The 14,346-nt window shown below is 44.6% G+C and overlaps 2 protein-coding genes across 4 annotated transcripts in view; one reads left to right on the forward strand and one right to left on the reverse strand.

Annotated features, from left to right (window-relative positions):
• Positions 1-3,435: 3,435 nt before the first annotated feature.
• LOC127185176 (40S ribosomal protein S27-like) lies at positions 3,436-3,709 on the reverse strand. Its single transcript, XM_051141746.1, has one exon. The coding sequence runs from the start codon at positions 3,688-3,690 to the stop codon at positions 3,436-3,438; it is 255 nt and encodes an 84-aa protein (XP_050997703.1). The 5' UTR covers positions 3,691-3,709.
• A 6,345-nt stretch (positions 3,710-10,054) lies between these two features.
• The window catches only part of Sage1 (sarcoma antigen 1), a 57,592-nt gene continuing 53,300 nt past the window's right edge, over positions 10,055-14,346 (forward strand). For 2 of the 3 annotated variants that reach the window (XM_051142562.1, XM_051142563.1), the window contains exons 1-2: positions 10,056-10,538; positions 10,675-10,752. In XM_051142562.1, coding sequence (XP_050998519.1) covers positions 10,428-10,538; positions 10,675-10,752 — 189 coding nt within the window. In that variant the 5' untranslated portion in view covers positions 10,056-10,427. Of the gene's footprint in view, positions 10,539-10,674; positions 10,753-14,346 lie in introns of all 3 variants that reach the window. The other variant, XM_051142565.1, reaches the window with a different exon arrangement.

Below are 14,346 nucleotides of genomic sequence, written 5' to 3' on the forward strand. Positions count from 1 at the left end.
AGAGAGAGAGAGAGAGAGAGAGAACATGACAGACTACATTTGAGACAGAGTAAGTGATTTGTGACAAATGGGCTTCTTAGTACAGCCAAGTCAAAATTCTGCTCTTGTTACATTTTAAAGTATATGTTATAACAGGGGTCCAGTGCTGTGGGATTTTAAAGGTAGCCATAAGAAAGATGAAAAGAAACAAAGTGGCTGGGCATGGTGGCGTAAGCCTTTAATCCCAGCTCTCAGGAGGCAGAGGCAGGCCTATCGCTGTGAGTTCGAGGCCAGCCTGGTCTACAAAGCGAGTCTAGGACACCCAAGGCTACACAGGAAACCTTTCCTCAACAAAACAAAACAAAACAAAACAAAACAAAACAGGAAACAAAGTGTTTCTCTCTGATTAGTGGAAGTGGTTTGGTGTAAGAGTTAGTTAAGAATTTTCGCCTTTAATCCCAGCACTCGGGAGGCAGAGGCAGGTGGATCACTGCGAGTTCTAGGCCAGCCTGGTCTACAAAGCAAGTCTAGGACAGTCAAGGCTGCACAGAGAAAACGAAACAAAACAAAAAGAAAAAAGAAAAAAGAAAAAAACAAAAAAGAAAAAGAAAAAGAATTTTCACACCAGTGATTTTCTCCAGAAAGGAAGGAGAAAGGCAACAGTTTGTCAGCACTGAAAGCTAAACAGCAGTGTTCAGAGTCAGGCCTCTGGAAGGTGGTCACATCATGAATGAATCAATATATGAATTTGAATTTGTAGCTTGGTTAGCCTTAGGAGAAGAATTTAGTTATATAACCCCCCCCTTCTTCCTGTCCACCATGAGATGGGCCTTTCCTTTGCCACATCCTCCACCATCACATACTGCCTCCACAGGCTTAAAACCAAGTGGACCAAGTAACCACAGACTGGCACTTCTGTAACTATTAACCAAATTAATGTTTCCTTCTTTACGTGGATTTGCTTCCCGTATGTTGTCACAACAATGCAAAGCTGTTGTAAGTCTGTGTTTCCCTCTGGGGAGGTGTAAATAAATATGTATTTACCTCTGACAGGGTACCAATGATAGACCAAGGAACAACTCCATCCAAATCTAGCATTGTGGACCACTGAATTTATTAGAGTTCCTTACAGGAATATGGAAACACAAAGGCAGCTGCATCACCAAAAAAGCTCACCCCAGTGTGAGTGACATTCTTGGAGCTTCCTGAGTGGCATGCAAGCAGCTGAGCTAGTAAGGATCAGCTGCTCAGAACACAGAGGGGAGGAAAGGATCTTCTCTTAGCAAGCATTGCTACTTGTAAAACTTTAGGGTGGAAGGGCTTTAGAAAGCTCAAATTTTTGTGGGTCCCTAGTCTCATCAGCCTCTTTTCTGTCTCCCTACTCTCCCTAAAAGGGAGTGTTTTCTGCTGAGGATATTGCTACCCTACACTGGACAGTCCAAGGATGCAGGCTGCGTGGGTGGTTACCCATGCTGGGGTGGATTTTTGCTGTCTTATGTTCCTTTAAGTAGCTCTCTGTTCATACTTACTTAAGTAACCTGATAAACAAGTTCACTGACATTTGGGTGGGATCATTTCTTTGGTCTGTTTTCAGAACCTTATCTCGGGTGAGTAGACCTTTCGCTCATATCTCCCCAGGAAATGTCATACAAGCGAGGCTGACTAAAGCACGGGGGGAGGGGCCGGGGAACAGAAAGGGGATGAATTTGAACACAAGCTGAAAGGCAAACATCTGGCAGGATTTGATAGCCTTGCGCATGTCAGGAAACAAAGAGCTGCAAGGAAGTTCTGAGTTTCGGGAAGCAGGAAGAGATGAGGCTGTCTGTCGCCATGGTTCTTAGAGTGTGTGTCACGTGCACCCCGTGGCACTACCCACAGAGTACACATAACCTCAGGGGCATGCTGCTACTGCTTCCTTGCAGGAGCCAGAAGAAGGATATCACCAAAGGAAGGAAGAGGAAAGATGGAGGTTTCAAGGTTTTTGCCCAGAGGTTCCTACACCCTGCTTGTGACAGGAAGTTACCCAAGTGACAGAACCCGCTGGGAAGCGTGTGTCGGGTCTGCACTGGGCCAAGTTTCATCAGTAGCTATTTTTATTTTTAGCCTATGCCGCATCTCAGAGCAATCAGCTCTATAAATGTCCATACGGCTTGCCATGCCTGGGCCCCAGGCAAAGGGGAACAGCTAAAAAAGGATGTGCTAGGCCTTGTCATGGGCTCTTAAATGCCCTTGATCAGCAAATGCCTGGATCTCGCTTTGAATTTCTGGGTTCCCCATCACCATTACCAATTCTCTTCCCATCAGGTTTCAGAAAAGAGGACCCTAGGAACAGTATCTACAGGTAAATCACACACACACACACACACACACACACACACACGTCCCCACAGCATCCTACAACATGGTACCACCTAGAGCTGGGTGGCTCGTGCTTACCTCCTCTCTCCTCTCTAGGACTCCTTTGTAACCTGCTACTCAGGCTTTCCTGGGCTTTTCTGCTGAGCTTCTTTGAATGTATTCTGGTTCTCCCAGAGATCTGTCCTATCGCTGTTCTTAAGGAGTAGGGAAGCTTGGGCTCTGAGTGAGGCAGCTAATCAGCAGAGAGGCCTCAAGTCTCCTCACCTTTACCTAGAGGAGGAATAGGCCTTATCTCACAGGACTACAGCACTGAGATAAAATGCAGAGAGCAAGCCCTTTGTCTTGCTAACGCTTGGGGAATGGAACACTTACCCTCAATTTGGTCCCTCTAAGCAGCTCATTCATTGTCTGAAGCTTAATTTTAGATTTTACTGTTCTAACTTGTTTCCTGATGACTCAAACTCACCTTGTCCCTCTCGCACAAACTGGTCCTCTCTACCTTACTCAACTTTTTCTATAGTTTTGTTGCCATTTAATATACTAGACATCTTCTTGTTTTATACTGTCTGACCCCAAAGGCAGGGGCCCTGTGAAGATTGCTCAGTGGTTAAAAGCATTTGCTGCTCTTTCCGGGGACCTGGTTCCAATCCTCAATACCCATATGGCTTACAACCATCTTTAACTCCAGTTCCAGGGGGATCTGATGTCCTCTTCTTGCCCCCTTGGCGGCACCAGGCACTCACATGGTGCAGACATACATACAGGCAAAATACCCATTCACATAAAAATAAATGAATAAATAGGTAACTTCTCCAATGCTAGGCACATAGATGATGCTAATAAGTATTTGTTGAATGAATCCCCTCTCCTATGCAATTATTGCCATATTCCCTGTTTTAGCCCATTTTCTTTATCCTATTGTCCAAGTCAAAACACTGGTAGTCCTCCACTACAAGTTTTCCCTCACACCCACGTTCAGTCCAAAATTAAAATGTCCTACTCTCCGGCTCCAGTGTACTTAGCACCCACCCACTCTTTTTTTATATATACTAAATGTGTTTATTGCGGTGGTTTCCCCTCATCTTGAATCAGGTACTTTCAGTGCTGCTTCCTTCTGAAGGAACATCCTTCTGTCAGCCTTGCTTTTCCTCCTGTAGGCTGACAGAGAACAGTGGAGCAGCCAACACACAAGACTATCATTTGTGCATGGCTAAAGACCGTGGTGATTTTATAGCAGCCTGGGCACTTTGCACCCATAAAGTAGGAATTGGGGCTCTGCACCAGGTGCTTTTTCTTGTGTTTCCTCTTCTCCTCTTCTGGAGAGGGATGAAGGAGATCCTTTGGGAGAGGCATGTTCTCGTAGGGAGGTCGTCACCGCCGGAAGACCCTCCCACTTCTTTCCAGTCCTCAATCACAAATTTATTGCACCTACATTACAGACGTAGACTGCTCAAGTCTTCCAGACTCCACTTCTACTCTCCTATAGATCATCCCCCAGGCTGCAAATAGAATGCTATTATCAAACTGCCATCCACTGATCACTCCGCAGTACTTCTCCCATGCCTCCAGGATAGCAGCCAATTCCTAATAGAGCTAGGTAGGCTTTACTTCACCTGGGTCCCATTCATTTTTCCAAGCTCATTTCTAGCTCCTCTCTCCCTGTCCTGCTCCCCCAACCCAGGCTCCCCTACACTGTAGCCATACAGACCTTTCATGCTTTCAGAGGGGTCTATTTCAAACTCTCTCACCATCCTACTCCTGTTACCATTTTCTACTTGGACTATTAGCCTTCCGTCCTCTGTTCTGCTCCTTTGCCTCCAGCAGTCTTCCTCCACATTCTATGCTCCTGCCATTGAATGCTTCAAAGGCAGACCCTTCAGGAAACCTCTGTTGCCTATGTCCACTTCTGGATTATAAGCTCCTCTTCACTGCTTCTAGAACATTTCGTAGTTCTCTCACAGCACTTGCTTCTGCTCCTTTGCTTATTCCTCCACTAGACTATAAACTTCATAAAGACATGGGCTAAATCTATTTTTGCTTTTATTATACATAGCATGAACTTTTAAAAATTATCTTTCCAGCACTGGGAACTGACCCCATGCCTCCTGCATGGTGGTTCTTGATCACTGAACTACATTGCCAGCAAACTTGTGTTTTCCTGCTTTTGGAAAAAGTTCTCCTTAAGTTACCCAGGCCAGCCTTAAACTCTTTCTATGTACCTAGAAGTCCTTGTACTTGTGATCATCTGCCTCAGACTCCGAAGTAGCTGAATTACAGACCTGAGCCATTAGACCCCTCTGTAAAACCTTTGTAAGTATTAATTCATATAATCTTCTTAAGAATCATATGAGGTGCTATATTATTAGCATTATACAGATGACAAATATAGAACAGAGAGAGGTTAGATAGCGTGCCCAAAGTTACATGTTTGCTTATTTCAAAGTTGGAATAATAACTCAAAAATACTAGCTCTAATAGCAATGGTTCCTCCATTAACTTTTCATGTAAAAAGCCCATCCAAGAATTACTAAATGAATGAAGATTGTAGAGATAACATGGTCCTTTGTGGGGGAAGTAGAAAGAAAAGACAGAGCCACAGAATAAATAACACAGATTATGTTTGCATGCCAGTCACGGTGAAAAAAAAAAATCATAGTCCATAGAGTAGGATGACTCTAGAAGAAATGGAAGGTGATGGACCAGGATGTATGTCAACAGTATAGTATTGCACTAGCGTTTACTACTACATTTATTCCTTAGTACATCCAAAAGTATGTGCATGAGGCAGGTTGGTAGGATCAGTAGGTAGGGAGTTCAGGAAGGCAAATGGCAAATATTTATGCCATCAGTGGGAGAATGACTTATCTGGAAACAGGCGAGTGAGGAGATGTGAGCAGTTTCCATGGAGACCTGGAGAAAGAAACCAGACTGTATATGCTGCAGGAAGGTGAGGGTATGGGGAAAACATGCAGGGAGATTTATTCCTCTCTGAGCCATGAAAATCAGGCTTGAAAGATACCACGTCAGATCTTCTCAAGATATGATGATTTGCAGGGCATGGTGGTGCACACCTTTAATCCCAGGACTCAGGGAGGCAGAGGCAGGCAGATCTCATTGAGTGTGAGGCCAGCATGCTCTACAGAATGAGTTTCAGGACAGCCAGGGCTACACAGAGAAACCCTAATTCAAAACAACAACAACAACATACCAATCAACCAACCAACAACCAACCAACAAAAAAAAAAAAAAAAAAAAAAAAAAAAAAAAAAAAAAAAACAACAACCAAATGTGATGATTAGGGTACACTTAATGGCAAGAGGATTGCATCATTGGAAAGTGAGAAGTGAAATAGTCTTACATTGGAACAAAATATCACTTCTATGTAGCAACAACCACACTGTGGTTAAGCATGTACAATACAAATGTAGTGAGGCCTGGTAATGCTTGGGTAAAGGGAACAATGGCCAGAAGAGTAGTTTTAGGTAGGAATTACTTCCCAGGAGGGATCTGGTGGTACCAGACATGAGGCAGGAAAATCAGGAATGAGAAACTATGATGGGGGTAGTGAAATAATGCAGAGCCTACTATCAATAATAAAAAAAAAGATAATGAGCAGAGACATGAGGAAAGAGGAAATGATTTTCAAGAGCTCACAAGTTCCAAGAACATGAGAAGAGAGAAAAGATTGGATGGACAATCCAGGCCCCAGAGACACAATGAACAAGATCCATTTAGTTGCTAGATATCTGACAATGAAAACAAATCTAAAATTGGGGAATGATAAGAAAGATTTGGTTGAGGGAGACAGTGTACTATAGACACCTCAAAACAACTTTGTAAGGAATACCAGGCAAGCTGCCAAGGTGACATTTCAAGGGTTTGCTCTGTAGAGGCCTTCTGGGGCCCAAATCCAAAAGGTCCTGGATCCACGACAGGGAGCAAGTGGAGGATGGTAGGACAGGGACAACGACACAGGGAAGGATATGCAACACGATACCCAAATGCTTGAGAAGACAAGGAAAGAATGAAAACCATGACGAATTTGAAACGTTCTTTTAACAAACATTTATTGAGCAAGTACTTTGCACCAGGCATAGGCTTTGAGTGCCTTCAAAATTTTACACTCTAGTAGGAAGGAAAAGTCAATCCAAGGCACTTAAATGGCAATACAGGAGTGGAAGGTCCGTAGCAGAGAAAGATGTAGAAAGACCTTTGGGTCTTGGTGTTGACGTGTGGCACACACATAGTAGAGTTCATAGTGAGAAAACCAGTTGGGGTTTTGGCTTAATCCAAGTAAGTACATACATCTACTAACTTGCTACTTTTTGCATAGTGCCACCTTTGCATTTCATAATGAGATGTGGACATTTTTTCAGATTTAAAGTTGATATCACTGTGGTTACACTTGAGCTTATGCCAAAAAAGGTAAATAACATGCGTTGTTTGAAGAAAAACGAATTCTCTGTAAGGCGTTTGCTGTCAGGGAAGAATCTCTACCCAATGGGACCTGCATGGCCTCAACTGCTAGAGAATTGTGTGACTGAAGCTGTTTGTGCTTTGTTAGTGTTGGCAAGTCACCCTTCAAGACTTCCTGCAGCGTTCACCTTTGGGGCTTTTTTGTAAGACTCAGCACGTACTATTTGAAAGAGAGATTCTTTCCTGATTATAAAAGTAAGGTATAAGCAAAGTTGGGAGAAAAGTATCAGAGATCTTTTATGACTTATTTATTTTTACTCTGAATTATGTAGATGTGTGTATTTCTGCATGTGGGTATGTGCACATGAGTGCGGGCATCAGATCCCCTGGTCACAAGCCTGATATGAGGGCTAGAAACTGAACTCAGGCCTTCTGCAAGAGCGTCAGGAGCTCTTACCACTGAGTCACCTCTGCAGACTCTAAGAGAGATTTTTAAAAGTCATTTTAAAACAGCATTTATGAACTAGTGCACATTATGGCTCAACAGTCCTATATACAAATAAATAAATAATGTCACAATAGTATATAAACTCAATTATTCAAACAAAAGATAATAAATCAACCCGATGCATTTATTTGGCTGGATGAGGGTGTCATCACAGTATTACTACTACTACTAATAATAGTAATAATTTGACTTTAATAAAAAATATAAATCAGGCAAAATCTTTTCTCCCTGAAGTTGTATAGAATTCTTACTTGGACCCCAGGATCTGTTCTCATGCTGTGCAATCTCTCTCCCTGTGACTTGCTTCTAGTCAATAGAATGTTGCAAATGTAATGGATGTCACTGTCATGATTCTGTTACATTATATAAGGCTTTATGTCAGCAGATTGGAAAGAGTGCTTTCCCTGTGGGCCCTGAAGAAACAGCTGCATTGTGAACAGGTGATGGAGAGGGCTGTGTGGCAGGGAACATTAGTAGCAGGCAGATCTGTGGGTGGCCCTCAGCCTCTACACACACAGTCATAATGAGAAGAATTCTGCCAACAGCCTTTCTGGCCTTTACCAAGCTGTTTATTTCACAGCTGAGCTCCCAGATGACGAATGTGGCCTGACCAATACCCTGACCACAGCTTTATGTGAGGGAGCAGGGAATCCAGCTAAGTTAGACCATGAGATAACACTTAAGTATGTGCTAAGCTGCTGAGGTTGTCATCATTTACTACATAGCAGAACACATACCAAAACACAGGCACCCACTGGCCATAGACTTTAATTAACACTCTTGCCCATGTAGCTAGGTCTTTCTTCAGTAATATTTAATGATTTGCTTTTATTTTTAATTAAATGCATGCTTGCGTGCATGCTTACGTGTGTGTGTGTGTGTGTGTGTGTGTGTGTGTGTGTGTGTGTGTGCTGCCCATGTAGGCCAGAAGAAGGTGTAGGATCTCCTGAATGTAGGAGGTAGCTGTAACTAATTCCATGAGGGTGCTCCAAGCCAAACTTATGTTCTCTGCAAGAGCACTAAGCACGCCTATCCAATGAGCAATGTCTCCAGTCCCTTCTCCAATAATATTTAAAACAGAATGAAACTGAGGCCTTTTCATGTTTTTTCCACCTCTGTTTCCACAGTAATTCTCTATATTCCAATCACTGCCCCGAAAGGCATCATGAATAGGATAGTCTCTGGCTGACTTTTGTTCACACCATTCCTCCTAATACAGATTTCCTTTTTTTCCCCCACCTTGTTCCTTGCCCATGAAAACTTTTGGACTTCTAGACCATGGACAATTGCTTCCACGGTGGTTTTTTTTTTTTTCTTGCATCACTTTTTTGTCTGTGGCTCATAAACTATCATGAAGTCACTTCTGAAATCTTATTTCTCAGAAAACATTATATATGTGTGTGTATACGCACACATATATATCACATAGAACATATACATAGAATTCTACAAATAATATAGAAAACATTTGCAGATATGTATGTGATCTTCTCTTCTGAGTAAAACTGGTTACTCACTGAAGCTCAACATTCCAGCTTGTGCCAGGCAGTGGTGGTGCAAGGCTTTAATCAGGCAGACCTTGTGAGTCTGAGGCCAGCCTGGTCTACAGAGCAAGTTCCAGGTGGGCCAGGGTTGTTACCCAGAGAAACCCTGTCTCAGAAAGCAAAAACAAAACAAAAAATCCACCACCACCACCACCACCAACAACAACAAGATTCCAACTTGTGTATAGTGCATTGCTAACAGTACATTGTCACCATAATCATCATCGGTGTGCAGGGGACTCAAGCTCAGGGCCTCACATGTGCTGGGCAGACTTTCTACTACTGTGCTGCAACCTTACCTATGAAAAACAATGTCAGAGTAATTGGAGTAACACACACTTGCTTATAGGATATGCTGAAGAGTTCAGAGACAGGGGATTAGTTCCGGGCCAGCCTGAGCTACAAGTTTAAAAACTGAGTCATACTTAGTGGAAAACCAAGCGGAGTTGACCAATTACTCAGTAGTTACATGGAGTCAACGTTGATAACTTACCTCCTTTACTGAAAATTAAGTTTCAGTACCATCAACCCTACATATTTCAAAGATTAAATGGGTCTACTATGGGTGCCTGGCACTTTTGTGGTCGTTCAATAAATGTGAGATGAAGGAGAAAACCACCCATGGATAAAAGCTGCACAGACACAACAGTGGTTGAAGTGTCACAGGCTGGCTAATATTTCAAAGCCCGAGAAAGCTTGTCCTTATAAAAGGATAGCTTAGGGTAACTGTTCCGGCAATAGTTTCTTTTAAAAGTAGCTACATGCTGAATACAACTGAGAAAACGACACAGAAACACCGAACAGGAAGAGAGGAATAATCTAAAGGAATCTGAGCAAGTTTGACCAGGAAAGAAGTTTGCTGCTACTGAAACGTTTTGGTCTTAGCCACTGGCAGGATTGATTGATGGTAGTTAGCACAGCCTTTTCTGGGTAGCTTGCCTAAACATCTGTTTCTGTACAACAGTTGCTCAATTCTCTCTTCCTTTCGAATTACCATCTTCGAAGCACAAAGGAAAATTCATCCAAACGACCAAACAAATTACCCTAACGGCTTCTAAATCCTTTAAAGGAGAATCTGAGCGTAAAGAGGGTCCTTTACTCCCCCGCCCCTTACCTCCAGCTTGGGTTCAAACTACAACTATAAGGCTTGGCCCAAGTCCCTCCCTTTACCCTGTCATCTAATGAATATGCAAATTAACATAATTGGCAGCCAATGGCGTGGGTTCTGGTCACATGGTGCTGATGGTAGGTGAGCAGACCGAAGTTGTGTCAGTGAACAGAGAGGTCTCTCAGTCTGGGGCGAGCGCTCTAGTGAGCTTGGACGGATGCTTAGGCAGTAGTCCTGGCAGCGGCGGCAGCGGCGGGCAGTAGTGGTGGCAGAAGAGGGGGAGAGAGACGGCCCCGAGACCCATACACACTCACACTTTTAAGTTCTCTTGGAGGGAGAGGAGTTGGGGCTGCAGAAAGAGGAGGCCAGGAGCAGTCCCATCTATCCCATCCCGATTACCCCCTTTCCTCTTGCTCCCTGGCTCTGTGAGAGTCCAGGATTTGGGTAGCCATCCGTGGCATTGAGGGTAAAGGGGCCGGGAGAGTGAGGACCAGAACCAGAGGTGTAGTGGAAGATGCCCATCCTGCTGTTTCTCATAGATACGTCCGCCTCCATGAACCAGCGCACTGACCTGGGCACCTCCTATTTGGATATTGCCAAAGGCGCTGTGGAGTTATTCTTGAAGGTAAAAGGAGGGGAGAGGAGAGATGGGGGTATAGCCCCTGCGGGATGGGGGGGGGTTGGACTGAGGTGCTTCTGTAACGTTTGTATCGCTTTCCCTCATTCCCTACGCGACCCCTCCGTCATCCCTCGCCCCGCAGCTGCGCGCCCGGGACCCGGCCAGCCGCGGAGACAGGTACATGCTGGTCACCTATGATGAGCCTCCGTACTGCATCAAGGTAAACAGGCCAGCGGGGGAGCGGCGGGCGGGAAGAGCGTGCGCGTCCACCAGCCTGGGCTGCTGATCCCTTTTGCCTCCGCCCGTGGCGGTCCTGCGTTGCCCAGCAGGACTGGCTGGTGTGTCCAGCGCCTAAGGCCAGGAAGAGCCAAACTGTCAGCCGCGGCAGGGAATCGCAGAGAGGGGCCTGGGAATGGGCAGCCTATGCAGAGAAGGCACAGGAGGGCCGAGCTCGCAGCGCGGTGGCTGCAATCGCCTAGGAAGATGGCGGACATTTTGCTTTTGTATGAGGCAGCCGGAGGCAGGGTGAGGGCGCTGCTGAGATGGAAAGGAGGGAGGGGAGGAGGCCGTGGAAGGAGGGCTCAAGGCCCTTGGTGAGGCTGCGGCCCCCTTCGCCTGGGACTCCGCCCCAAAGAGCTCCCAGCTCAGCGCGGGCTTTCCAGCATCCTGGGCTCCTCCTCTAGTCCCTCCTTCCATCCCTCGGCCCGCCCCGCCTGGGTTTCCTCTCCCTCCTCCCGCTTCTGTCCGCTTCTGTCGGCTTCTCCTTCACAGCATTTTCCCCTCCACTTCCTGCCAAGCGCGGGGCCAAACTGGCGCGGGCCTCCAAGAGGAGCTCCTTTGCATTCGAGGCTCTGAACCCCGCCCCCGCCCCGCCTCCACTCCGCCCCCGCCCTGCCCCGCCCCGCCCCTCCTGCGCCCCAATCCACTCAGAATGGTTAGCCTAAGCTGCTCCCAGCTCTCAGACCCAGCACACTCCTTTCTCCTATGCGCTCAGTCAGTGTTGAGCTCAGCTCTCAGTTACCTTAGCTACTGTTGCTGTTTCATTGGAAATTCCTGCGAAGCAACCACAGAGAGTGTGTGTGTGTGAAGCGGGGAAGCGGGGTTGCCCGGGTAGAACCTTCTTAGGGAACTGGTTTAACAAGGGCCAGAGCTTTTTAAGGAGCTGGCCCTGCCTATCTGCATCCAAAATTAGGCTGCTCTTGGCTGCATAGGGATTTGCCAAGGGGACGATTGGACTCTGAGCAGATGCTGTAGTCAAATTCAATGATTTGATTCTCAGGGTCTGACCCTTACCCTCCGTGGGGTAGTTATTTGTGTTCCCATGGTGAAGAGATAAAGAACTGGTTTGCCTGCAGTGGCTAGATAAGACGAACTCAAACTGTTAAACCATCCTGCGTAAGGATCTTGCTTGCATGTTGAAATATTAGAAGGCTGTTACCATTATTCTTGATGTCTTTCACTAGTGTCTTTCACTCCATCTGTACCTGCCCCCGCCCCGCCCCCCAGCCCTTCACCATAAACCCCGGTCTAACTCATCTCAGTAAATTAACAGGAGGTTCATTCTGGATGTGTTGTAAGCCTTGCTTTACTGAGTTGTTTTAATGAAAGGTACCAACCTCTCAAAGTGATTAAGTTGGCCAAGAGTGTTTTTTCCCCCCAGACATAAAGAAAGCAGAGACTGATTTGTTAACTCTCAGCTCTGATTAAAAATTTAATTTGTAGATTTCTCTTAACACCATTCTGGTTTCATTGTTTTGTTTTGTTTTCTTCAATTTTTATTTATCTACCAATAAAAAAAAAATCGATCTAGTAGACATCTTGCAAAATGTCATGTTTTTAGAGATGCCAGTTTTCCAGGCCAGCCTGGGCTCACATACTGAGCACCTAGGGCTACAGATGTAAATTTCAGCGAATTTCACAAATATGAAACCTTGCAAACATTGTGCTCTCACCATAGAAAAAGAAAAGAAGCTGCAGAGTCTGCATGTAGGCTTTGACTGCCACTGGTCACAACAATAAGAGCCTACCTTTTGCTGTGTGGCTATTGGAGGGGTACGCTACAAAAACAGTGTCTTATCTCTCGTCTTCTTTAAAGGGGCAGCTTACTGAGCATTTTGCAAGGACAGATGATAGATCCTCAAATAGTTCTATGAATTACATGATACCCTGTGGTGATATTGCATGCCTTTAATCCCCAGTACTCAGAAGGCAGAGTAAGGGGATCTTTATGAGTTTGAGGGCCAGCCTGGTCTACACAGCATGTTCTAGGCCAGCCAGGGTTCTATAGTGAGCTACCTTAAAAAAAAGAAAGAAAGAAAGAAAGAAAGAAAGAAAAGAAAAAGAATTACATGACAGTATTTACAGAATCGTTTCCTTGGAAAAAAATAAACTGTCTTGCCACGCTTTAACAGCCATTATTACATCTTTAAGCCTAGTGCTGGAATTCCTTGCTTCATACCACTTCTTCTCAGTGCCAGGGATACCATGCCCTCCTGCATGCCAGGCACCTGTTTTGCCACTGAGCCACATTCCCAGGCAGCGTGCTTGTTTATACTGTGCTTTCCCCACTTTTATTTCCTGAATTTTCCAGAGTTGCCACATACTTTTTAATGACTGTGTGTCTTAACTGCCTGCTTACGAAGCTTTCAGTATTTGTAGGGAACAGAAGAAAATGTTCAATATTATATTTAGTGGGAATTTTTATTTTAGCTCTTTTTCTCCTGCCACATTGCATTCCTCTCTTAAACAAGAAGCATTCTTCCTTTGATTTCTTTCCCCCTGGAAGATCAAGTGTGAGAAGATACTTTGAATACTATGCTTAATTATTACTTCTTATAATTATTGTTTATTTTATGTACATTGGTGTTTTGTCTGCATGTATGTCTGTGTGAGGGTGTCAGATTTCCCGGAACTGGAGTTACAGACAGGTGTGAGCTGGCATGCATGTGGTTGCTGGGAATTGAACCCAGGTCCTCTGGAAGAGCAGTCAGTGCTCTTAACTGATGAACTATCTCTCTAGCTCCTTTATGTTTAATTATTAATCCCTTTATCTTAGTCTTATGCCTTCCCAAGCCTTTTCAGGTTCTTCATTTTACCTAGGAAAGGTTAAGCATCTAATAATAATCTTGTCCTTCACTGACATTACTATTGATGGACCATATTTAGGGAAGTTTCCTGGATTTCTACTTTGCAGTTACCTTTTGCCTTGTCCAACTCGCTCTGCCTGTGATAACTTTGTTCTTTTGCATTTTAAGTTGTAGCTTGCTTAGAAATTTGGAAATATAGCCAGGCGTGGTGGCGCAGGCCTTTAATCCTAGCACTTGGGGAGGCAGAGGCAGGTGGATCACTGTGAGTTCGAGGCCAGCCTGGTCTACAAAGTGAGTTCCAGGACAGCCAGGGCTACAGAGAGAAACCTTGTCTCAAAAAAACCAATAAAAAAGAAAAAGGAAGGAAGGAAGAAAGAAAAGAAAAAAAGAAAGAAACTTTAGAGCTTCTGGTGATACTTTTCTTCAAATTCAGGATAGATTTTCACTTGGGAGCCCTATAGGACTTTTTTTTTTTTTTTTCTGTCACACATACTACCAAACAGGTCTCTCTTAATTATCAGCAGGAAGCTTAGTTCCTACTTAAAACTTCACTCTGCATTAGGGGCTGATGTCCGTCTAGCCAAGTGATGGCTTGGTAGTGTTTTGTTGGCAGCAAATTGTTCTGCAGAATAAATAAAGTAAGTGTCACTTTTCCTTTTTCTGAGGCTGCAGAGATGTTGTGATGTTTAACTTCTCGGATCTGGAGTATATCCAGCTCTAAATGCTTC

Source organism: Acomys russatus, chromosome X, assembly GCF_903995435.1.
Source record: "Acomys russatus chromosome X, mAcoRus1.1, whole genome shotgun sequence".
Lineage (NCBI taxonomy): Eukaryota > Metazoa > Chordata > Mammalia > Rodentia > Muridae > Acomys > Acomys russatus.

Coding starts and splice junctions, on each gene's coding strand:
- LOC127185176 (XM_051141746.1), bottom strand. CDS start 3,690: ATGCCTCTCCCAAAGGATCTCCTTCATCCCTCTCCAGAAGAGGAGAAG.